At 40.8% G+C, this 26351-nt stretch overlaps 1 protein-coding gene across 2 annotated transcripts in view; it reads left to right on the plus strand.

The window, feature by feature from the left end:
• LOC134358617 (E3 ubiquitin-protein ligase ARIH1) overlaps positions 1-26351 on the plus strand; it is a 109983-nt gene that overhangs the window by 63508 nt on the left and 20124 nt on the right. For both annotated transcript variants that reach the window (XM_063071059.1, XM_063071060.1), the window contains 3 exons: positions 17161-17253; positions 17348-17403; positions 26165-26231. In XM_063071059.1, coding sequence (XP_062927129.1) covers positions 17161-17253; positions 17348-17403; positions 26165-26231 — 216 coding nt within the window. The remainder of the gene's footprint in view (positions 1-17160; positions 17254-17347; positions 17404-26164; positions 26232-26351) is intronic.

A 26351-nucleotide genomic window follows, 5' to 3' on the forward strand; every position in this document is an offset into this window, starting at 1 on the left:
GCCAGAAAACAACCTGTCCCAATCCACACGTATAGATCCTATCTGATACCATCAAAATTGGTCTTCCTCTAATTTAGAATCTCAATCCGAGGACCAGACCTTGAACTTAATGGCATTATGATCACTAGTTACAAAGTCTTCCCCTACATAAATGTCTGTCACTTGCCCTGGCTCATTTCCTGTTAGGAGATCAAGTATTGCACACACTGTCATTGGGACAATTAAGGAAACTTTCTTGAGCACATTTGACAAACTGTATCCCATCTAGTCCTTTTACACTATGGGAGTCCCAGTCAATATGTGGAAAGTTAAAATCACCTATTATCACAGCCTGGTATTTCTTGGAATAGTATGCAATCCCTCTACAAATCTGTTCCTCTAATTCCTGTGGACTGTTGGGTGGTCTATAATAGAGACCCATGAACGTGGTCATAACTTTCTTATCCATCAGTTCAACCCATAATCAGGTCTGTCCTGACTAAGCACTACTGTGACATTTTTTCCCTGACCACCACTCCCCCTTTAGTCCCTCCTGCTCTATTGCATCTAAAACAATGGAACTCCAGAGTACTGAGCTGCCAGTCTTGCCCCTCCTGCAACCAAGTCTCACCAGTGGTTTATGGTATAATAAGTTTGTATGTTGTGTGGGTGCATCATGGTCCGGAGGAGCATTGTTTCGTTTGGTTGTATATGTCTATGGTCAGATGACAAACTTGAACATCCAGCATATGACTTTAGTTTAAGCATTCCTGACAGATGATTTGTACATAGACCATTACTGTTCTCGCAAGGAGTTGATCTGGAGCCTTAAAGCACCTATTTATCAGCATGATGGGCATGAAATGAAATGAGAACGGTAAGCAACGTGCTTAGTAATGACATTTAAATGTTACCCAAGCAGAACAAAAGCTCATTTGAAAAATTTATTCATGCCTTGGATACCCATGAGATCCGTAAGGCCTCCAGAGTGCTGCCAAAGGAAAATGAGTGAAACCAATGCTGGTCTACATAAGCACCAAAGTTTATCTTTCCCATGTAAGAATGAACTGCATACAAGCTTTATTGGCCTAAGATTTTGCTTGTTATTTGAGCCATGAGTTTTAATGGTTTAGAGTTTAACGTTCAACTGTTCTTCCTGATGTGTTTTATTGACGTATCTCAGTTCTCTGAGATGGAGTTCTCAGCATTTACATTAGTGCTCAGTATGAACAAAGAGTTTTACAGATTCTGGAAATCCAAAGTAACACACAATGCTGGAGGAACTAAGGTTTTGTGCTGAGACCCTTTATCAGGACTAGACGGGAAGGGTGAAGAAGTTGACTTTCATAAATGTACAACTTGATAATGGATTGAGGTCTAGAAATTGCAATGAAAAACTAGGTTTGCAATGGGAATGTTATCAGAGGTATATTTCTGTGCCTAATCCCTGAGGAATAATCCAAGCTTGTCAAGTTTTCCCTTGTAGTTTTTACCAGGAATCAATCCATTGATTGAACAAAACATTTATTTTGTTATGTTGAGGTTCTGAGTGTGTCGCCTTAGATCAATCTTGGTCCATAGTCATAATCTTCTCATATCCAACCCCTCAAATTGAATAGGTAATTCATCTGGAAAAATAAAAAGGTGAGAAATCCTCAAGGCTGATTAGATCTTAGCTGTTAGGTCTTGCACCTCAATTGCATATCCTTCAATGCACTTAGCAAAAACAAAAACGTTATTGCTCTCTCAACCTTAAACAAATTCATAAACATTTTAATTCACAGTCTTTAATTCCAGTTTTCCATGGCCTTTTTGTAACTGTTTCCAGATTTCACCCCAGTGTGGCCCTGTCCTCTTTTATTCTAGATGTTCCCTAATATTTCCAAAACACTTATCTTTTTGTATCAAATCTTTGTTTCATACACTTCACTTGGATTATTTCTCAATCTTCTAAACTTGGCAAAGTCAGGCATTTGAGGTGATCTACCTGATGAATTGGTTCTGTTCTACTACATCAGCTCATTTCTCCTAGGTTTGGAGCAGGAACTAAATGAAGACACAAGTACTTCTGATAGTCCATCATTTACTCACTTTTATATTCTCGTTCTTGAGGTGAAGACCATCAGGTCATTAGTCTTTTAATAACGTAGTTTGTGTAGTAGAACACCAAGGTTGATAAGATATGCTTCTACTTTGAACTTCATCTTCCCTCACCCCCCACTTACATGACCTTTGTATTTATGTATCTATCATACCTAAATGTCAGCATATTGATTAGAAAGAGAATGCTTTCCTATTGATGAAGTAATCTCAGAAGTACCAGGACACTTCATGATGGAGTTGTGTCATCTGGATTAGATGACTTCTAAAGGTGGAAACTTTTTTTCTAAAAAAAGGGGACCCTTCTTGGTTTGCTGTAAGTGGATAGTTGATGGTGGTCCAAAAAGCCTGTTTTTGTGATGTACAGCGGCATGCAAAAAGTTTGGGCACCCCGGTCAAAATTTCTTTTACCGTGAATAGCTAAGTGAGTAAAAGATGAACTGATTTCCAAAAGGCATAAAGTTAAAGATACATTTCTTTAATATTTTAAACAAGAAAACTTTTTTATTTCCATCTTTTACAGTTTCAAAATAAGAAAAAAGGAAAAGGGCCTGAAGCAAAAGTTTGGGCACCCTGCATGGCAGTACTTAGTAACACCCCCTCTGGCAAGTATCACAGCTTGTAAACAGTTTTTATAGCCAGCTGAGTCTTTAAATTCTTGTTTGGGGGATTTTCGCCCATTCTTCCTTGCAAAAGGCTTCTAATTCTGTGAGGTTCTTGGGCCATGTTGCATGCACTGCTCTTTTGAGGTCTATCCACAGATTCTCGATGATGTTTAGGTCAGGGGACTGTGAGGGCCATGGCAAAACCTTCAGCTTGCGCCTCTTGAGATAGTCCATTGTGGATTTTGAGGTGTGTTTAGGTTCATTATCCTGTTGTAGAAGCCATTCTCTTTTCATCTTTGGCTTTTTTACAGACGGTGTGATGTTTGCTTCCAGAATTTGTTGGTATTCAATTGAATTCATTCTTCCCTCTATCAGTAAATGTTCCCCGTGCCACTGGCTGCAACAAAAGCTCAAAGCATGATCGATCTACCCCAGTGCGTAACAGTTGGAAAGGTGTTCTTTTCATGAAATTCTGCACCCTTTTTTCTTCAAACATACCTTTGCTCATTGCAGCCAAAAAGTTCTATTCAAAAGGTTCAAAGGAACATCTAAATAAGCCTGATGCAATTTGGAAACAAGTCCTGTGGACTGATGAAGTTAAAATAGAACTTTTTGGCCACAATGAGCAAAGGTATGTTTGGAGAAAAAAGAGTGCATAATTTCATGAAAAGAATCCCTGTCCAACTGTTAAGCACGGGGGTGGATCGATCATGCTTTGGGCTTATGTTGCAGCCAGTGGCACAGGGAACGTTTCACTGGTAGAGGGAAGAACGAATTCAATTAAATACCAGCAAATTCTGGAAGCAAACATCACACCGTCTGTAAAAAAGCCGAAGATGAAAAGAGAATGGCTTCTACAACAGGATAATGAACCTAAACACGCCTCAAAATCCACAATGGACTACCTCGAGAGGGACAAGCTGAAGGTTTTGCCATGGCCCTCAGTCTCCTGACCTAAACATCATCGAGAATCTGTGGATAGACCTCAAAAAGAGCAGTGCATGCAAGACGGCCCAAGAATCTCACAGAACTACAAGCCTTTTGCAAGGAAAAATGGGCGAAAATCCCCCAAACAAGAACTGAAAGACTATTAGCTGGCTACAGAAAGTGTTTACAAGCTGTGATACTTGCCAGAGGGGGTGTTACTAAGTACTGCCATGCAGGGTGCCCAAACTTTTGCTTCAGGCCCTTTTCCTTTTTTGTTACTTTGAAACTGTAAAAGATGGAAATAAAAAAGCTTTTTTAAAATATTAAAGAAATGTGTCATCTTTAACTTTATGCCTTTTGGAAATCTGGTCATCTTTTACTCGCTTTAGCTATTCACAGTAACAGAAATTTTCACCAGGGGTACTCAAACTTTTGCATGCCGCTGTATCTGTGTCTGACTTTGACTTGAGGATTGTCCCTAGTTGGGCAAATACTGATCATTAAAATGGGTTATAAAAATTGCATTCAAAGTGTTGCCAATAATTCAGAGGATCATTACTATACAGAACAAAATGTGTATCACCTGGCACAGTAAAATTATGTTTACTTTAGAGCTTTTAAGATCCTCTTTTCCTGTGACTTGGTGTTTAATTCTGTTCAACAGCTATTGAAGACTACAGGTTGTGCTCGCACAGTGTCCAACTCCCAGTTTAAGGAGTGGTCATCTATTTTAACTTTGTAATTCAGTGTTGTGGAAATTAGTGGCACAATGAAGTTTCCAAAACAAAATTGACTGCATTGGGCGATTATGCAATCTATTTCATATAAGCGGTAAGATTACATGTTTATTCAGCCATCATCTAGTCCTCATAGAAGGTACAAATCACTGAAATGCTTTTCTTTTTGAAAATAGCACAATATACCTGTAAGGAACAGGAGTTCCTTCGGTGATTATTATAAACAAAGAAGCTGGGCAATTTGTCCTGTCGAAAAGCAGTAGTCCAGTGGACAATGAGAGTCATTGATAGTCAACACTGCAGATTTTATACAACAGGATGGATTCACTAGTAATTCTCCCTGAACGGTGCTGCTTCACATTTACCTTCTTTTTGATTCCACTACAGTATGCCAATAACCTTTGAGTTGTTCTAACACTTTGTGAAGGAAAGCAAAGGTCTGACTCAGTGATTGTTATGTACAGTCGACAAAATGTCTGATGCATTTCCTGGTTCCTTTACTAGCAACTTTTTGGGTCGGAATGAGCACACTGCTTTAAATCCCAGGACTGGTTGCTTCTTCATGGCTGACTAATAGAGGGCTATGTGATCACAAGCTGAAGGAGACATTTTTAGGATTGACCATGTTGACTCATGGAAAAGGGCCTACATGATGCATGTGAAGTGTTGTGAGAAACGGTGTCCGCAGTCTTTTATTCCTTTGTTAGATCATGGACTTCTCGTCTAGGTACACAACATTTCTAAGTTGACGTATCCAGAAGAATACCAGCTAATCTTCCTTTGCTTTCCCTGTTGCTACAAACATATCAGAAACCTAAACACAGTTGGTTTGAGTTGGTCACCTCTTTAACTGTATAGCTAAAGTCTGCTTAAGAAATGGGGCTTTATAGTTTGGGGTCAAGCAAATTCCCATTGCAGTGAGAGGAGTCACTGTTTTCTTTGTGAATTATTACCCTCAATGCATTTTTAGAAGAGCCACGTGGAGTAATACTGATATAATAACCATTTGACTGCCAACGGCTTTATGGTTTCCAACTATTTAGTGGCCACTTTTAAAACAAAAAGTAAATTCTCTTCCTTTCTGCTTTCCTTAAAAGCTTACTTTTTAAACTTGTTCTATTACAAGGAATATACACCTGGAGAATTCATTCTTTTTTTTTAAACTGATGCTAATTCTGTAATTCAACTATTTTAATATGAAATGTCAAAGTTTTCTAACATTTTTGAATAACCATGTAGCATTTTCAGCAGTATTTCTGGAGAAGTATTTGAATGGTTTCTTAACAATTTGTGAATTTGGGCTTGAGGTATTATAGTGATTAATAAGTGTGTCCCCACAAAATCATTCAGTCTTCCCCAACCAGAAGCCCTGGGTGAACCATGAGATCTCATCAGATCAGAGGCATTAAAGTCTAGTGATCAAGAAAGTTACAAAAGGTCCAGGTGCAGTCTCCAGGAACCCAATACATGGGCAAAGTGGCGATTCTGGTCTAAAGTTGAATCACTGAAGGATGCTTGACAGTTGTGGCAGGGCTTGAATTCTATCACTTCTTAGAACGTAAAATACTTGTACTGTATACTTTATTGTCGCCAAACAATTGATACTAGAACGTACAATCATCACGGCGATATTTGATTTTGCGCTTCCCACTCCCTGGATTACAAATATTAAATATTAAAAATATTAAAAAGAGTAAAAATTAGTAAATATTAAAAATTTAAATTGTAAATCATACATAGAAAATAGAAAAATGGAAAGTAAGGTAGTGCAAAAAAAACCAAGAGGCAGGTCCGGATATTTGGAGGGTACGGCCCAGATCCAGGTCAGGATCTGTTCAGCAGTCTTATCACAGTTGGAAAGAAGCTGTTCCCAAATCTGGCCGTGCGAGTCTTCAAGCTCCTGAACCTTCCCCCGGAGGGAAGAGGGACAAAAAGTGTGTTAGCTGGGTGGGTCGTGTCCTTGATTATCCTGGCAGCTCTGCTTCGACAGCGTGCGGTGTAAAGTGAGTCCACGGACAGAAGATTGGTTTGTGTGATGTGCTGCGCTGTGTTCACAATCTTCTGCAGCGTCTTTCGGTCTTGGATAGGACAACTTCCATTCCAGGTTGTGATGCACCCTAGACGAATGCTTTCTACGGTGCATCTGTAAAAATTAGTGAGGGTTTTAGGGGACAGGCCAAATTTCTTCAGTTTTCTCAGGAAGTAAAGGCGCTGGTGGGCCTTCTTGGCAGTAAACTCTGCTTGGTTGGACCAAGTCAGGTCATTTGTGATATTGACCCCAAGGAACTTAAAGCTTTTGACCTGTTCCACTTGCGCACCACCAATGTAAATTGGGTCGTGCGGTCTGCTACTCCTTCTGAAGTCAACAACCAATTCCTTCGTCTTGCTGACGTTGAGCGATAGGTCATTGTCTTTGCACCATGCCACCAGGTTCTTAATTTCCTCTCTGTACTCAAACTCATCATTACCCGAGATACGGCCTACAATTGTTGTGTCATCAGCAAACTTATATATTGAGTTTGATAGAAACTTGGCTACATAATCATTGGTGTACTGTGAGTACAGCAGGAGGCTGAGTACACAGCCTTGTGGGGCACCGGTGCTCAGGGTGATTGTAGAGGAGAGCTTGTCCCCTATTTTTACAGCCTGGGTCCTGTCTGTGAGGAGGTTGAAGATCCTTCTACAGATCTAAGTGCTAAGGCCCAGGTTCTGGAGCTTAGGAATCAGTTTATTTGGAATGATGGTATTAAAGGCAGAGCTGTAGTCAATGAAAAGGAGCCTTACATATGCGTCTTTTTCTCCAGGTGTTCTAAGGAGGAATGTAGGGCCAGAGAGGTGGCATCTACCGTTGACCTGTTGCTCCGGTAGGCGAATTGCAAAGCGTCGAGGTTGACCGGTAGGCTGTGGTTGATGTGTGCCATAACCAATCTCTCGAAGCACTTCATAGCAATTGATGTCAGAGCCACAGGTCAATAGTCATTCAGGCATGCCACCTTGCTCTTCCTCAGTACTGGGATTATCATTGCCTTCTTAAAACACGAGGGGATCTTAGACTGAAGCAAGGATCAGTTGAAGATGTCAGCAAACACTCCAGCTAGCTCGCTTGTACAGGCCCGTAGAACCTGTCCTGGGACGCCATCTGGGCCCGTCGCCTTCCTTGGATTTATCTTCAGGAAGGCCCTTCTAACGTCCTCCTCAGTGACGATGAATCTGGATGCCACCAGGTCTGGTTCATCCGGAGGGAGTGGGATGCTCCTCTTCTGTTGAATCTTGCGTAGAATATGTTAAGTTCATCAGGGAGAGAAGCGCCACAGTTATTGATATTCCTAGCCTTTTCTTTGCGCCCAGTGATCCCATTTAGACCCTGCCATAGTCTACTGGCATCCCTTTGGTTAGCCTGGGCTTCCAACTTGGCTCGATATTTCCTCTTGGTGCCCTTAATGGCTTTCCGGAGTTCACGCCTGGATTCCGTGTAGCGACTGGTACCCCCGGACCTAAAAGCCGCAGCTCTAACCTTTAAAAGGAACTTGACCTCATAATTCATCCAAGGTTTCCGGTTAGGGAATACCCGGATCGTCTTACAGTCCTCCGTGCATTTCCAAATAAAGTCCGTGACAGCTGAGGCATACTCATCGAGGTTAGCTGCTGAGTCCTTGAATACTAACCAGTCCACTGATTCAAAGCAGTCACGGAGGACTTTATCCGTTTCCTCCGTCCAACGCGACACTACTTTTGACGCCGTGACCTCCCGCTTCAGTTTCTGTTTGTAAGCCGGGAGGAGGAGTACGGCTTGAAGGTCCGATTTACCGAAGTGAGGTCATGGGACGGAACTGTAGGCATCCTTAACTGCTGTGTAGCAGTGGTCAAGTATATTCGGGCCTCTAGTGGGGCAGGAGACATGTTGGTATAACTTTGGCAGCACCTTTCTGAGGTTGGCCTGGTTAAAATCCCCAGCTGTAATGAGCAAAGCCTCCGGATACCTGGTCTCAAGTTCACTGATGTTGGTATGCAGTATGTTCAGAGCACAATCTACATCCGCCTGGGGGGGAATGTAGACCGCTGTCAGTATGACCGAGGTGAATTCTCGTGGCAGATAGTAGGGACGACACTTCACCGACAAGTGTTCCAGGTCCGGGCTGCAGGAGCTTGTCAGTGCCACTGTGTCCGAGCACCACGCAGTGTTGATCAGTAGGCAGACACCACCTCCCCTCGTCTTGCCCGAAGACACCGTGCGATCCATCTGATGGATCGAAAATCCCTGCGGTTGGATGGCACAGTCGGGGGTGGCAGGGGAGAGCCAGGTCTCAGTGAAACAGAATACACAGCAGTTCTGCATCTCCCTGCAGTAGGTGAGTCTCCCTTTAAGATCATCCACCTTGTTCTCTATGGCTTGCACATTAGCTAATAGGGTGGTGAGCACAGGCACCCTGAAGCCCCTCAGCTTCAATATGACCAGCAGCCCAGCTTCCCATGCTTCCTCGGTAAATAGTGCATCTTTCCAGGTTTCCATCGATGCAGTGTGTTGTTGTCAGCTCTTTGAGGTAGGTGGACGCGTCGATCGGCAGGTCACGTCGTGCGCTCTGGGTGAGGCCGAGTGACGGGGGAGGATCCGCTGCCACTTCCAGCTGCTGGGGGCCCGGGCTGTCGATACAAATCAAGCGATATAGATGACAACAGGGCTTTGCTTCCAGATAAGCCTACTACTTTTAAGTACCACCTTCTACTTTTGCTTTAACCAAAACATGGAGGAACCATCAGCAACTCCCGCACCCCCTGATGATCCTGTGAATTCAGTCTCTGAAATCGTCGTGCTATCTTCCTTCAGGAGGGTGAACCCATGGAAAGCATCTGGCCCAAATGGCGTACCTGACCTGGTACTAAACGTCTGTGCTGATCAACTGGCTGGAGTGTTCCATGAGATCTGTTAGCCTCCCGTTTTGGCAGTCTGAGGTGCTCACCTGTTTCAAGCAGGCTTCACTTGCACTGGTGCCTAAGAAGAGCATGGTAACCCGCCTGAATGACCATCACCCAGTAGCACTTGCATCCACAGTGATGAAGTTTTAAGAGGTCGGTGATGAAACGTATGAACTCCTGTCTGAGGAGTGATTTGGATCCTCTTCAGTTTGCCTACTGGCGCAACAGTTCAACAGCAGATGCCGTTTCATTGGTACAGGGTCCTCAGGACTCTCACCACTAGGTTCAGGATCAGGCTCTTGAACCATCAGGGATAACTTCACTCAATGTCACTTGCCCCATTACTGAAATGTTCCCACAACCTTTGGACTCACTTTCAAGGGCTCCATCTCATGTTCTTGATATCTATTGCTTTTTTAAAAAATTATTATTTTTGTATTTGCACAGTCTTTTGTACACTGGTTGAATGCCCAAGTTGTGCAGTCTTTTATGAATTCTATTATGGATTTATTGAGTGTGCCCACAAGGAAATGAATGAGGGTTGTATATGGTGACATATACTTTGATAATAGATATACTTTGAACTTTTGAAGGTCATCTCAATACCTCGCGTTCAAAACTTTATTATGTTCATGAGAGTAGGTAGCTGACTCAAACTTCTACTCAAAAGATTCTACTTGGAGGCTTCTTTCAATTTGCTGTACTTAAGTTTTAGTTTATTATTGGCATAAATGATGTGGAACTTAGATTTTTGCTGCAGCAGTACTTCAAGGCCTTACTGTTGATTAGGATCGACCATGGATGTTGCATCCTAGCTGTCTATGTGGTATGCAAGCCAGGGAAGTACAATATGGAGAACAAGCTGTTGCCCGTGCAGCAGGCTCCCCCTCCTTCACACAACTGCTAAGTCTAAGAAACAGCAGAGACCGATACAGTTTGGCATCAGCAGTGTTGCAAGAGTTGCCAGTCAGCATTGAACTCAACACAAGACTGCTTTGGGGACTCCAGCTCCAGATTTTTCTGCGGGGCTTACACCTGAAGCTTTTCTCATGGTATTGCTGCAGGCCAGCAGAGGTTTGAGATCAGAGTTTTCCTTCTAGGTGAGCCGTCAACCACAGCTGGTGAGCTCTGTCTTCCTGAAAAGCAGTACAATACATCACAAATATGGCAAACCTAAATTACAAACTTAATAACATAAACTATCCATAACTGCAAAACAAATAAAAACATAGGGCAAGTTGAGGGAAATATAGTCTGAGGTATAATATGTTTTCAAGCTAGTTCTCTTTATTTTGGCAAGTTCATCCTGACAAACTATTCACAATGTTAAATGTTCTTCTAATAATACTCATATTCTATTAAGCATATTCAAAAATTGTCTGATTAACCATGTGTGATTTAATCATAAATTAAGTGGTTATTCTGGTGATCTATAGATTGGTTTATTTCAAGGACTGAGTACAGATATTTGGCGTGATCCCATCAGCACATTCCAGAGGGATATCAGATGACATCTTTCAAATGAGATTTTCAGCCTGTATGTACTATTGGGTGAATGTAAAGATTCCAAACATCAATCTGAAGAAGGAGGAGCTTGTCCCCAATTTTCAGTCAATATCTCTAAAACAGCTCTTAAAACAAAACCTATTGTCACATTCATTATTGATTAAATAGATAGAAGATTGGCTGACCGGTATAGAGTGGGGATAATGGTCCTTTCCAGGATAGCTGTCAGTGACTAGTGGAATTCCTCAGTGCCAGTGTTGGGAGCGCAACTTTTCACTATACATTAATGGTATGGATGAAGTCGTAGATGGCAGTTTGGCCAAGTTTGTTGTTGTTATTAAGATAAATGGAGGGACAAGAGCTCTGTAAAAGGATTTAGATGGGTCGGAAGACTCAGCAAAGAAGAGGCACATGGAGTACAGCTTAGGAACATGTGGGGTTGTGCATTTTGTTAGGAAGAATAAAGTTAAACTATCATCTTTCCTTTTCTAAAAGGAAAGAGAATTCAGAAATTAGAGATGCATAGGCACTTGTGAGTCCTAGTTCAGGATTCCCTTGTTAATTTGCGGTTAACTTCCCTTGTTGAGTTGGTAGTAAGGACAGTGTTAGTAATGTTGGCAGCATTGGCATTTATTTTGAGAGTGGTGGAATATAAAAGCAGGTTTGTGTTGCTGAGGCTTTATAAAGAGTTGATCAGATGGCACTTGTAATATTGTGAGCAGCTTTGGGCCCTGAGTTTAAGGAAGAATGAGCTGGCTTCTGAAAAGGATCCAGAGGAGGTTCACGAGAATGATCTCAGGACTGAAAAGGCCCAGAGGAGGTTCGCAAAGATTATATAATGTATGAGGAGTGTTTGATGGATCTGGGCTTGTATTTGATGGCACACGGAAGGATGATGGGAAATCTCATAGAAACCTACTGAGTATTGAAAGGCCTGGATAGTATGGATGTGAGAAGGGTGTTTTCATTGGTAGGAAAGTCAAGGAACTGAGCAACCTTAGAATAAAGAGTGTTCCCTTCAGAACTGAGATGAGTAATTTCTTCAGAAAAAGGGTGGTGAATCTGTGAACCCCAGATAGCTGTGGAGATCATGTTTTTGGTTGAATTTGAAATGTTGATAGGTATCCTGAGGTGCTGTACAAGTCTGTCCTTCATTCGGTTCTTTCAAGGTAGGCCCGATATTTCTTACAGAATTATTTTTAATACTGAATCTATTTTTTCAAGGGAATTGCATTCATTTTGCAGTGTTACAAGTACAGTGTGGAAAGCAGCTGGGGAAAATGGTTGACAAGGCATACACAGTTCTTGTCTTTGTCAACAGAGGCTGTAGCTTCTATTCATTGTTGCAGATAGTATTGCAGAAGTTGCAGAAGATGGTTATTCGAACTTGTGTGGCATTAATTTGGAATCATGACAAATTGATTAATTGATTGTCATATGTTCTTTGCTAAGTGAAGCATGGTCTGATTTTACATTGATTAAGTGCATCAGTACTGGGGATTGTATTTAAATACGTTTTGTAACTCTTTTAGGATTGACTAAATCTTTGATTCCTTAAAATTGCATTTTAAATTATTTACCCAATGTATGTGGGGATCGCAAAGTAGGATCTGCCTGTGTAGATGTCATTAATTGAATTTAGTGAAATAACTCTCTGAATAGGTACTGTAAAGTATTCTCCCCCCACCTCCCCTGGGGAGTTGTGGTTAATTGTTTAACAACATTGAATCACAGTAGATTTCATTTGTTGTTTTTTTTTGACACTAGTCAACAGAAGAAGAATCTGTTATGTCAAAGTGAAAACAAATCTCTACAAAGTGATTAATTACAAATATAAAACACAAAATAATTGATTGCATAAGTATTCACCCCCTTTAATACAACTCACCAAACCATCACTCATACAAGCAATTGGTTTTAGAAGTCACATAATTAGATAAATGGAGACCTGCATGCAGTTAAGGTGTTTCAACTGATTGTAGTAAATAAACACTTGTATCAGGAAGGTCCAACTGCTGATGAGTCAGTAACCTAGACAAAAAAACTACACTGAGGACAAAAGAACACTCCAAGCAACTCCGCTAAAGGGTTATTGAAATGCACAAGTCAGGAGATGGATACAAGAAAATTTCCAAGTCACTGAATATCCCTTGGAGTACAGTTAAGTCAATCATCAAGAAATGGAAAGAATATGGCACAGCTGTAAATCTGCCTAGAGCAGGCCATCCTCAAAAACTGAGTGACTGTGCAAGAAGGAGACTAGTGAGGGAGGCCACCAAGAGACTGATGACAACTCTGGAGGAGTTACAAGCTTCAGTGGCTGAGATGGAAGAGACTGTGCTTACAACAACTGTTGCCCGGCTGCTTCACCAGTCACAGCTTTATGGGAGGGTGGCAAAGAGAAAGACACTGTTGAAAAATCTCACATGTAATCTCGGCTGGAGTTTTCCAAAAGGCATGTGGGAGACTCTGAAGTCAGCTGGAAGGTTCTATGGTCTGATGAAATTAAAATGAGTTTTTTGGCCATCAGACTAAATGCTACATTTGGCATAAACCAAACACCACAAATCATTCAAAACACACCATCCCTACCATGAAGCATAGCGGTGGCTGCATTATGTTGTAGGGATGCTTCACTGTAACAGGCCCTGGAAGTCTTGTGAAGGTAGAGGGTAAGTGAATGCAGCAAAATACAGGGAAATTCTGGAGGAAAACCTGATTCAGTCTACAAGAGAACTGTGACTTGGGAGAAGATTTGTTTTCCAGCAAGACACTGACCCCAAGCATAAAGCCTAAGCTGCACAGGATTGGCTTAAAAACAACAATGTCCTCAAGTGGCCAAGTCAGATTCCAGATCTCAATCCAATTGAGAATTTGTGGCTGGACTTGAAAAGGGGTAGTCACTCATGCAATCTGACAGAGCTTGAGCAGTTTTGTAAAGAAAGAGGAAAATTTACAATGTCCATATGTGTAAAGCAGATAGGGATCTATCCACATAGACTCAAGGTTGTAATTGTTGCCAAAGGTGTGGTTACTAAATACTGACTTGAAAGGGGTGAATACTTATGCAGTCAATTATTTTGTGTTTTTTTTAATTAATTTAGATCAATTTGTAGAGATCTGTATTCACTTTGACATGAGAGAGTCTTTTTCTGCTGATCAGTGACAAAAAAAGCCAAATTAAATCCACTGTGATTCAATGTTGTAAAACCAAGGGGGGGGATGAATACTTTTTAGAGGCACCGTATTTACTTATTTAGAGATAGAGCATGGAATAGGCACTTCAGCCCGATGGGCTGCACCTCCCGGCAATCCCGATTTAACCCTAACCCAATTTACAGAGACAAGTTAACTCAAGTAATTAATGCAAAATACCAGGTAATTGCAAAGGGTTCCCAAACCTTTTCTTACAACTGTATCGCTCGTCTGCTATATTCTGTTTCCGTGGCCGATCACTGCGTTCCTGGAGCTCAACCTTCCCCATTGTTTTGTGCTTCTTTGGAAGAAGTTAGGTAGCACATCTTGAAACTCATGTCTGCTGCAAAATTTCTGCCCGGGAGAGACCACTTTGTGTCTTGTTGCTATACTCACTCTTGTAAAAATTGATGATTTGAAGGTTAAACTGTCACATCTGCCACACCCAGTCTTTTAGTTTGGTTGACCTTCACCCAGTTTGATTCATTCTGCACTCGTTTCTGTTTCAGTTATCAGTTCAGTTCATTCAACTCATTATGTCATTGATCATTAGCATCTGTTTGTTATCTTTCTTTAATCGTGCACTGGGCTGTATAAATAAATTACTTTGTAGATAGGTTTTTATTTGAAAATGAATGCTTGGACTTTTTCTACTGACACACTAGATGTAAAAGTCAAAAAACATCTAAAACAACATTTATATAAATATCTAGGGTGTTTAAGACTTTTTCACAGTACTGTATTTATTAAATAAAATATTCAATAAAAACCTTCTGATATTCCATGCTAGATCACTCTTATTCTATTTCCCTCTTTTTTTGGCCATCGTTGAGGAGTGGATAGTTTGTACTTTGCACTCACTGGATCCTCGAGCCAAGTGTTCAGCTAAGACCGAGGTGACAAAGTTTTGACTATTTGAATTCTGTGCATTCTTGGAATTGCAACATTGAGGGCTTAGACAGGAAAATAGTGGGATGTTAGGGACAAGATTGGGGTGAGGATCAGTAACAGTAGTGAATGGATTGAGGGACTGTGTGGTTCCATTGCAGCTGATGCCAAATCCCTTTTCATATGTCAGAACCAGGTTTATTATCTCTGACGAATGTTGTGAAATTTGTTTTGTGGCAGCAGCACAGTGCAAGTCATAAATTATTATGTTTCAATTTTTAAAAAGCAAAATAGGAGTAATGAAAACAGGAAATCTGCAGATGCTGGAAATTCAAGCAACACACACAAAATGCTGGTGGAACGCAGCAGGCCAGGCAGTATCCATAGGAAGAAGCACAGTCAACTTTACAGGCCGAGACCCTTTGTCAGGACCCAGCCCTGACTGCTTCATCAGAAACTTGAAACTGCTCACCATTTCTACTTCTGATCCCGCAATGAGGACTGGTGTGTGTTACTTTGACTTCCCCTTCCTGAAGTCCACAGTCAATTCCTTGGTCTTGCTGATGTTGAGTGCAAGGTTTTTGTTGCAGCACCACTTAACTAGCCAATTTGAATTGCTCCTGTATGCTTCCACATCACCTCCTAGATTCTGCCAACAGTGGTGTCATCAGAGAATTAATTGACGCCTTTTGAGCTGTGTTTAGTCACACAGTCGTGATTATAGAGTGTAGAGCATGTGTGCCTGAGGTTGATTTATGAGTGAGGAGGAGATGATACTGTGCACTATTTACAGTTTGAATTATATTTTATTAAATTATTGATGGTAATATTTGTGCTGTATGAGATGTTTTGCTTGATTGAATACGTGTAATCAGATGACAATGAACTTGAACTTCAAGATTTAAGATTTTTAGTGCCATTTTGTGTACACAAGTATAAGGAGAATGAAATAATTGTTACTCTGGATCCGACGCAGCACAAAAAACCCACAAAAGTTAAAATTAGCAATAAATAAATGTACTTTATTACTGTTCCACATTGACTCTGGTCTCCTAATGAGGAAGTCAGGGATCCAGCTGCAGAGGGAAGTACAGAGGCCCAGGTTTTGAAGCTTGTTAATTACACTTCTGGCTCCTTTGGAGAAGTTGTAAAGTTCTACTTACCTAATCACATGGATATTTTTAAAAGTGCTCAATCCAGGCACTAACAGGTTTATACACCAGTAAGACATATTTTAGAATAAAATCATGCGTGGCAATTCAGCCCATTGAATCTCTAGGGAAGTTATGGAGCTACCAAGTTGAAATGCATCTTCCAGCACCAGGTCTGTAGCCCTGCAAGTCACCACTCTTCAAGTCCACACCCAGTTACTTGTATTGAGTGTTTCTGTTTTTAACATCCACCCTCGGTGTGGGGAAATCACCAAGATGGCATAGCAGTTAGCTATGACAGCTTGGCGTGTCCGAGTTCGGAGTTCAATTCTGGCATCCTCAGTAAGCAGATTTGTGTGTTACTTCCCATGCACGCGTTCTCCTGTTACCTTTACTGCCCCTTTGACCTCTGACACTTCTCTATTCCTTTCCTTTTTTGGCAATCTTTTCTGATGCATTAATTTGCACTCCAGATTTGAATTCAATCTGCCATTTTGAAACCTAAATATCCTTGATCTCTGAAGTTTCCTCCTCAGTGTCAAACTTCTTTATCATGCCTTCTCCATTTCATGGCCCTTATCAGATTCTCACAATAAGTAATGACTTGCTTCCACTCAAAGGTTAGTGCATATTATAAAAAGTGTGTATCCAAACTCTACTGTGTGGAATCTGCAGATATTAAAGCACCCATTAACTCTTACCTGTTGTTAACACAAACAATGCCTTTCATTGTATGTCTCCATGCACATGTAGGTTTTCATAAATAAAACAGCAGAGGCATTTTGAGTTTAAGGAAAACTGTAACAACTCACTTCATTGTCACCAAACACAATCTAAAGCACTGTTTTAGAGAAAAAAAAAATTGCCATCACGTTAGACCAGCCTCTCTAAACTGAAAGGTGGTTGTGAATTAAACATGTTTCCACGCCTTACAATATGATAAATAAATCTCAATGTATTGTAATTAATTCAAGCAAAGATGAAATAGATCTGGATTGAGAAGCCTGTGTTTTGAGGACCGCACATGACTTGTGCTTTGTGTAGAATGCTGGACTCCTTTGACCTCTCTAAAGGAGTGCTTGTGACTAAATATTACATGTTCCCAGGTGCTAATTGTAATGACACTGGCCACCTTTATTGTGTTCCCTCTTTTTCCAGTATTTCACAGGCTTGGAGTGTGGACACAAATTCTGTATGCAGTGCTGGAATGAATACTTAACTACAAAGATCATAGAGGAAGGTATGGGGCAGGTATGTACTCCTCTCTCTGATCTGTGTTCTGTTGCTGCAGTTAAGGAACTGAATAATTAAGTGTGAGTCCATTGATAAACTCCTTGTTTTTCAGACTATATCGTGCCCAGCTCATGGCTGCGATATCCTAGTTGATGACAACACAGTTATGTAAGTATTGTTTTATTAGATGAACACTGTTTCCTTATGAGCACGCAGTTTAAGATAAAACAAAAACTATAAAGACTAGAATGACTTGACAGTCTTAACACCAGTGGGTATGCATTCTAAGGTGAGAGGGGGGTAATTTCATAGGATGGAGAAGTAAGTTTTGTACATAGTGGTGGGTGCCTGGAATGCGCTGTCTGGGCTGGTGGTAGAGGCAGAAACAGAGATGTTCATTTAGGCACATGAATGTGAGCACGTGGCCAAGTGGTTAAGGCATTGGACTAGCTACCTGAAGGTCGTGAGTTCGAGCCCCAGCTGAGGGAACGTGTTGTGTCCTTGAGCAAGGCACTTAATCACACATTGCTCTGCGATGACACCGGTGCCAAGCTGTATAGGTCCTAATGCCCTTCCCTTGGACAACATCGGTGTCGTGGAGAGGGGAGACTTGCAGCATGGGCAACTGCTGGTCTTCCATACAACCTTGCCCAGGCCTGCGCCCTGGAGAGTGAAGACTTTCCAGGTGCAGATCCATGGTCTCGCAAGACTAACGGAATGTGAGGAAAATGGAAGGATATGGACATTGTATAGGCTGAAAAGATTAGTTTAGTTAGACATTTCATTACTAATTTAATTGGTTTGGCACAACATTGTGGGCAAAAGGGTTCGTTCGTTCCTGTACTGTACTGTTCTATGTTCTAACGTGAACTAAACTCCACAGTAAGAGGTGCAGTCCATTTCTCCATGGTTTATGTTATGCAAAAGAGGCAGGTGCTGCTGGTTGTAGTCCTGACTTGGAACTGGTGGTAGCAGAAGATATGAGAATTCCTGAATATTGAATTAGTGGCTGAGGTGTATTTAATGTGGAAGGAATGGGATTACAATGGTCCTTATAATGCTGGACAGTAGTGGGAGTAGTTATCAATTCTTCAAATTGGACTCTAGTTTCCAAATGGAGGAGTAGCCTAGGGAGGTGTTAGGTCAGTATGAAGCTGGTTTTTTACATCTAATAATTTCTTGTTGTACACACTAAATGGGACATCTTAACATGCTGCAACATTGCTTATCACTGGCAAACATCTGGTAAAATGAAGCAAAAAGCTTATTTGCTGGAAAAATTCAGCAGGTCATGCAGCATCTGTGGAGGGAAAAGAATGGTTGACTTTCCTGGTGGAGACCTTGCAGTTAGAACTGAGAATATATAAGTTCAAAGTAAATTTATTATTAAAGTACATATGTCACCATATACAGTACTGAGATTCATTTTCTTGCAGGCATTCACAAAGAAATACCATAAAATCAATGAAAAACTGCACACAACAAGATGGACAATCAGTCTGCAAAAGACAACAAACCTAGCAAATACAAAAAACACACAAAATAATGAATAAATTAGCAATAAATGTCAAGAACACAAGATGAAATGTTCTTGAAAGTGAGTCCATAGGTTGTGGGAACAGTTCAGTGATGGGGTGAGTGAAGCTATCTCTTTGGGTTTAAGAGCCTGATGGTTGAGGAGTAATAACTGTTCCTGAAATATAGAGAAGATGATGTATACAAGTGGGAGGGAGGGGTGAGGAGGTGAAAACAGATGAAACGAAAGTATTGAGTGGGTAGAGCTCGGTGGGGAAGGGTGGAAACAGGCTGATTGGGGATCCTGACGGATACAGAGGAAAGGGACAAATGGACAAAGAAGTCATGGAGAGAAGGGAAGGGTGAGAATAGGAAATGCAACTGGTTGTTGGGTCCCATTGAAGCAAACAGGTGTGATGAAGGATGGGGTGATGCTGAGGTAAAGGGTAAGGACCAGATCTCTGCTCTGATTTTGAGGCATGTGGATTGGTGAGAACAGACATGAAGGAAACGCAGCGATTGCTTGTGAGGACTCCATCAGCGACTGCAGACAGTAAGTCATGTTTCCTAAAGAAAGATATTTCACAAGTCCTAGAGTGGAGAGATCCTCACCTTGAAGACAGATACGATTGAGACATAGAAACTGAGAGAAAGGTTAGAGTCTCAAACAAAAAAATTTGCAGATACTGGAAATCCAAGAAACGCACACAAAATGCTGGAGGAAATCAGCAGGCCAGGCAGCATCTACGTTTAGGCCGAGACCCTTCTTCAGGACTGGAGGGGAGGAAGAAATACAAGGCAGTAGGTGATAGGTGAAACTGAGAGAGGGGAAGAGTGAAGTAAAGAGCTGGGAAATTGATTGACGGAAGAGATAAAGGGCTGGAAAAGGGGGAATGTGATCAAGAGGACAGAAGGCAGGGGAAGAAAGGGAGGGGACGGAGCACCAGAGGGAGATGATGGGCAGGTAAGAAGATGAGTGAGAGTAGGGAGTGGGTGGGGTAGGGCGGGGTCATTACTGGAAGTTCAAGAAATCGATGTTCATGCCAGCAGGCTGGAGGCTACCCAGATGGAATATAACGTGCTCCTCCAACCTGAGTGTGGCCTCATTGTGATAGTAGAGGAGGCCGTGGACTGACATATTAGAATGGGAATGGAAAGCAGAATTAAAATGAGTGGCAACTGGGAAAGGCTGGAGCCTTGGGTGGCAGGAGGTGTAGTTGTGGGAATTCATTTGTTTATAGTAGATGTCAGTGACTAGTCTGTCTATATAGATGGCAAGAGGGAAAAAATCTACTGTCTTTGTGATTTTAAAAAAATGTGTCCATAAAGCTGTCCTTGGGAAATATTTCAAACTGCTCTTCAGCCAACGAATCATAGTCGTGGTTATAAGTGGGTAAATTTATTGGGTGATCAGTGCACAATAAGGTTCCACAAGTGATAGTTATAGATATAATAGATAGTGAGTGAGTATTGAATACCGGCCATAATGCCAAGAGTTATTCCCTGCATTGCATTCACCTGATCAACACAGGTGGGAATCACAGTCTAATAAGTCATTTTAAAAGAAGGCTTTTCCACAGTGGTCTAGTGTCCTCCACCTTCACTACCTTTCAACAGCACGATGACCCTCAACATTGTTCCTCCACTGAAATGTCTGGATGACAGATGCACTAACCGGCTCTGCAGATTATGCATGTCATATTTCACTCTGTGTGAATTTGAAGTTCCATCTCAGTGACCTTTTTTTTAGATTTCCCACATCCTAAACCACCTGCTGCTGCAATGTATTAGTGTTACACGTACAGGGTGGGGGGAGGGCTGAAAGTTGTGCATTTGCCCTCCCCCACCCTGCCCCAGACAGAAGCATGGTCTAAATCTGAAGCAGAAGGGAACTGGTGAAGTTGATACTTTTAAAGTTCCTTACTCAAAGAGCAGGAGTTCAAAGTAAATTTATTATCAAAATACATGTATGTCACCATATACTACTCCGAGTTTCTTTCCCCTTTATGCATACCCAGTAGAATAAAGAAATGAAAAACTATACATGAACAAAGACTGACAAACAATTAGTCTGCAAAAGAAGGCAAACTGCAAATAAAAATATAAGTAGTAAATAGTACAATTTATTTGGTCAACAACAATGGTGGCATCAGCAAACTTAAAGATAACATTGGAGCTGTGCTTAATCAAGTGCTGGGGGTGGGAATCCTGCTATGCTGCCACATTTGCTTGCTCACAAGTTATCACGTGTAAAATACTTTGGGCAGTTGGAATGACTCGGTAAGCTGGTATATAAATATTGCTGATCCAGAGAGTGCAGGCGATTGTGTGTTCACACTTCAGTGGCAGGCAGTCAAGTGAGTTCTTGTATCTTTGTCGACATCAAATGGCTTTAGTTCATGCAATCACTAGAACACCTGTGTGAATAGGACCAATTAACCAAGTGGTTTGGTTTTCGACTGTTGGGTTGCTTCATTTGTCCATGTATGAGCTGCTTTTCCATTTATGTGGGCTATGATAACATGTTCCTGTAATGGGCAAGCATTCTGTACATTTTGCCTAACGTTTTGTACATGAGGGTTAGACATAGCTGTCCCCTGCTGACTACTAGATGAAACTGTGGTTTTAAATTATGTTTATGTGGTGGGTGACGATTTAAAGATTGGGATAAACCCAGACACCTTATGCAATCTCTGTCAAGCTACGAGGAGTGAAATTTTGCTGATATTGGAGAGATGTGCACAAGCCATATTTTGTTGATTATTCAATAGAGTCTTTGATCAGAACAATGCTGAGAGTGTTTTACTTAGTTGTAAGTTTGACCCACTGTAAGTGCACGCTTTGTTCCTCATTCATGCCTGCCACTTCCCACACTGTCTTTGATCACCTTAGTTTGACAGCTTCTCTTCAGTAGTTCTGCTGGCTGAATTGAGTTAATGTATACAAATCTTTGCTCCAGTTTCACAAACTGAGGGTGGGCAGCAGTTTTGATAATTTATAATTGCATAGTACTTGGTTGGCAGTTAATCTAAAAATAATTTCATTTTACTGCTTTACAAAGTTCATGCTGATGACCATATTTGATCACGTGTTGAAGTGCCAGTTAATGTGAAAGTTCAAGTGAAAGTCTACAAAATTGGTTTTTGTTTGGAAAGCTATGAGCACATTTTAAAAATAATAAACCCAAATATCATTTCATTTAAGTGCAACTCACGATGAGGCTATGGTTTGTGCTGCTCCAATTTGCATACTGCCAAGTGCATTTCTCCCTCACACTCCATCTACCTGGAGCTTTCATCCTTTACCTTCTAATCTGCTGGGAGCCTCGTTTTAATATCAAACCAGCAACGTCAGAGTGGCTGCCTTCTCACAGATAATATAAAATTTAATATTTGGGGAGCTGGTATTCATCAGGGCTTTGGTCGTTAGTGATAAAGGCCAGGAATCCAGCATGACATCTATCCGGAAAAAGCTTGGACCTCTTCACTGTATCACAATTCAGTGGCAGTTCAATTGCATGTTTTAATAACTGCACAGCTAAGAACTTCTGAACCTGCAAGATGTGTGGAAGCTCATCTGTTGTTTTCTAGCATCCTGTAGGTTCACACAAGTTAGACCATAAGACCATAAAATATTGAAGCAGAATAAGGCTATTTTGCCCATCAAGTCTGCTCTGTCATTCCATCATGGCTGATCCACTTTTCTTCTCACCCCCAATCTCTTCCTTTCTCCCCTTCATGCCCTGACCAATCAACCTCTGCCTTTCTTTCTTTCTTTTATCAATCTTTTTATTGATTTAAAAGGAGCATAAATACAAACAAGAGGAGAATTATCTCAAATATATATATCAATAACAATACAGACAGAGAGTGAAATAGACATTATCAAAATCAGTGTTAAGCTAGTATGCAGTATATAATAAAAAAAAGACAGCTAATTCTCCTCTTATCAATTCATGGAGAGAAAAAAACTTTAAATTTTTAAATGAAGGGAAAAGAAACCACTACACTATACAAGAAAAAGGGAAAAAAGGGACTGGGCAGTCCATTCTGAGGATACAACCAAAAAAAAAGAAAGGTTTTCTGATCAAATCTAAAACTTAAAAAAAATTGGAAGAGTAATACATCAAATCAAATGAAAATATTGAATCAACACCCTTAGAAATTGCTGGTGAACACAGCAGGCCAGGTAGCATCTCCAGGAAGAGGTACAGTCGACGTTTCGGGCCAAGACCCTTCGTCAGGACTAACTGAAAGAAGAGCTAGTAGAGATTTGAAAGTGGGAGGGGGAGGGGGAGATCCAAAATGATAGGAGAAGACAGGAGGGGGAGGGATGGAGCCAAGAGCTGGACAGTTGATTGGCAAAAGGGATATGAGAGGATCATGGGATGGGAGGCCAAGGGAAGAAGAAAGGGGGAGGGGGGAATCCCAGAGGATGGGCAAGGGGTATAGTGAGAGGGACAGAGGGAGAAAAAGAGAGAAGAAAAAAAATGCATGTATATAAATAAATAACGGATGGGGTATGAGGGGGAGGTGGGGCATTAGCAGAAGTTAGAGAAGTCACTGTTCATGCCATCAGGTTAGAGGCTACCAGACGGAACATAAGTTGGTGTTCCTCCAACCTGAGTGCGGCTTCATCTCGATGGTAGAGGAGGCCGTGGATAGACATATCAGAATGGGAATGGGACATGGAATTAAAATGTGTGGCCACTGGGAGATCCTGCTTTCTCTGACAGACAGCGTAGGTGTTCAGCGAAACGGTCTCCCAGCCTGCGTCGGGTCTCGCCAATACGTAGAAGGCTGCATCAGGAGCACCGGACGCAGTATATCACCCCAGCCGACTCACAGGTGAAGTGTCGTCTCACCTGGAAGGACTGTCTGAGGTCCTGAATGGTGGTGAGGGAGGAAGTGTAAGGGCAGGTGTAGCACTTGTTCCGCTTACAAGGATAAGTGCCGGGAGGGAGATCGGTGGGAAGGGATGGGGGGGGGAAACGAATGGACAAGGGAGTCGTGTGCGGAGCAATCCCTGCAGAAAGCAGAGGTGGGGGGGAGGGAAAGATGTGCTTAGTGGTGGGATCCCGTTGGAGGTGGCGGAAGTATTGCGTGGAAAATATTGAATAAAAGGTTGCCAGATTTGCTCAAATTTAAAGGATGTATCAAATGTCCAACTTATTTTCTCTAACCTTAAACAGGGCATAATGGAGGAAAGCCAATAAAAGACAGTAGGTGGATTAGAATCCTTCCACTTCAGTAAAATGGCTCTCCTAGTCAATAAAGTTGAAAAGGCTATCATACGTTGAATGGAAACAGGAATATTTCCTGGTTCCGATGGGGTAATGCCAAATATTGCCGTAAGTAAATTAGGTTGTAGGTCCAGTTCCAAGACTTTTGATAACATCTTTAAAACATCTCTCCAAAAATTGTCCAGCTTTATGTAAGACCAAAACATATGAGCTAAAATGGTTACCTCAATATTACATCTGTCACAAATAGGATTGATGTTGGAAAAAATACGTGCTAGTTTATCCTTTGACATATGGGCCCGATGCACTACCTTGAACTGTATCAAGGAATGACGGGCACAAATAGATGAGTTATTAACCAAATGAAAAATTTTACTCCATTGATTATCTGAAAATGACTCTTGAAATTCCAATTCCCAAGTACGTTTAATTTTATCGTTAGATATCATTCGTAAATTCAATAGCCGTTTATAAATTATAGCTATCAACCCTTTTTGAAGTGGTTTAAGCTGAAAGAGAGCATCTGTCATATTACCTGGATAAGCAGAAGGGTAATTTAGCAGCAAACCACTTTAAAAAAAAAATAATAATTCCTAATTTGTAAATATCTTTAAAAAAAATCATATTTATCCACTAACTGAGAAGACATTAAATGATCCCCCAAAAACAAATCTGGAAAAGTTGTTATTTCCAAATTAAAAAGGCCTTATCCAAAATTAATGGGTTTTAAAAAAAGACAATTGAAATGGATATTACTAGAAAGAACAAAATTATTTAACTCAAAAAATCTACAAAACTGAAACCAAATTCTTAAAGTATGTTTAATAATAGGATTAAAGTCTTGTCTGCTAATCTTAGAAAACAAAAAGAGAAGAGGAGCTCCCAGTAAAGAGGCCAAAGAGAACCCCTTCGCCGAGTTTTCCTCCAAATCCAACCATGAAGGACATTCATGTATGTCTGAATAATGAATCCAAAAAGTAATATATCGAATATTAATTGCCCAATAATACATTCTAAAATTTGGCAAAGCTATACCACTATCCTTTTTTAATTTCTGCAATAAAGGTTAACTCAATCTAGGATTTTTATTATTCCAAATGTAAGATAAGATTATAGAGTCTATTCTATCAAAAAACGTTTTCGGAACAAAGGTAGGAACTGCCTGAAATGTATATAAGAATTTCGGTAGAGCTATCATTTTAATAGCATTAATTCGATCTATTAGCATTTGTTGGGTGTAATCAATTAATGGGAGAAAATTATATTTATACAGGTCCTTAAAATTTTCAGTAATTTTAATACCAAGATAAGTAATTTTTAGCAATACTAAAAGGTACTTGATGATATTGATCCGAGTAATTATTAATGGAAAATAACTCACTTTTATGTAAATTTAATTTATATCCAGAAAAACTACTGAATTCAGAAAATATAGATAGCATAGAAGGAATAGATTTCCTAGGATCTGAAATATAGACTAACAGGTCATCTGCATACAACGAAACCTTGTGTACTTGTCCCCTCTCTTAATACCCTGAACAGTATTGGAATCTCTAAGAGCAATAGCAAGGGGAACCTCTGCCTTAAATATACGTAATGACTTGGCCTCCATAGCTGCTTGTGGCAAAGAATTCAACGGATTCACCACTCTGGCAAAAGAAATTCCTCATCATTTCTGTTCTAAAAGGACACCCCTCTATTCTGGTCTTAGACTCTCCCACCATAGGAAGCATCCGCTGTATCACCTTATTTCACCATTCGATAGGTTTCAATGAGGCCATCTCTCATTCTTCTGAATTCAAATGAATGCAGACCCAGAGTCATCAAACACTCTTCATATGACAAGCCATTCATGAACCTCTCCAGTTTCAGAACATCCTTTCTAAGATAAGGGGCCCAAACATGCTCTCAATACTCCAAGTGAGGCCTCACCAGTGCTTTATAAAGTTTCAACATTGCGTGCTTGTTTTTTAGCTGTGCAGTTATTAAAACACGTAACTAAACTGTCAGCAAGTACGATACTTGCCATTCAATTCTAGCATCATCAGTATCAAAGTGGCAGGAAATCAGTACCATTACTGTGTGTGGGTGGGTTGTTTCTTGTGAAAAGGCTCCTTTTATTCCTGTCAGATGTCAGTCTAAAGGAAATGTGCTTCCATTTATTTTCTCCAGGCGTTTGATCACAGATTCCAAAGTCAAGTTGAAGTACCAACATTTAATAACTAACAGTTTTGTAGAGGTATGACTTTCTCTCTTTAGAATTACCATTGTGCAGCAAGTAGAACTTAAAATAATTTAACACTGGTTGGTGTTATAGTAATTCAAAGTATTTTAAATATGTTTAGTTTGTTCTAGATTC

The sequence above is a fragment of the Mobula hypostoma genome, chromosome 18, assembly GCF_963921235.1.
Source record: "Mobula hypostoma chromosome 18, sMobHyp1.1, whole genome shotgun sequence".
Lineage (NCBI taxonomy): Eukaryota > Metazoa > Chordata > Chondrichthyes > Myliobatiformes > Myliobatidae > Mobula > Mobula hypostoma.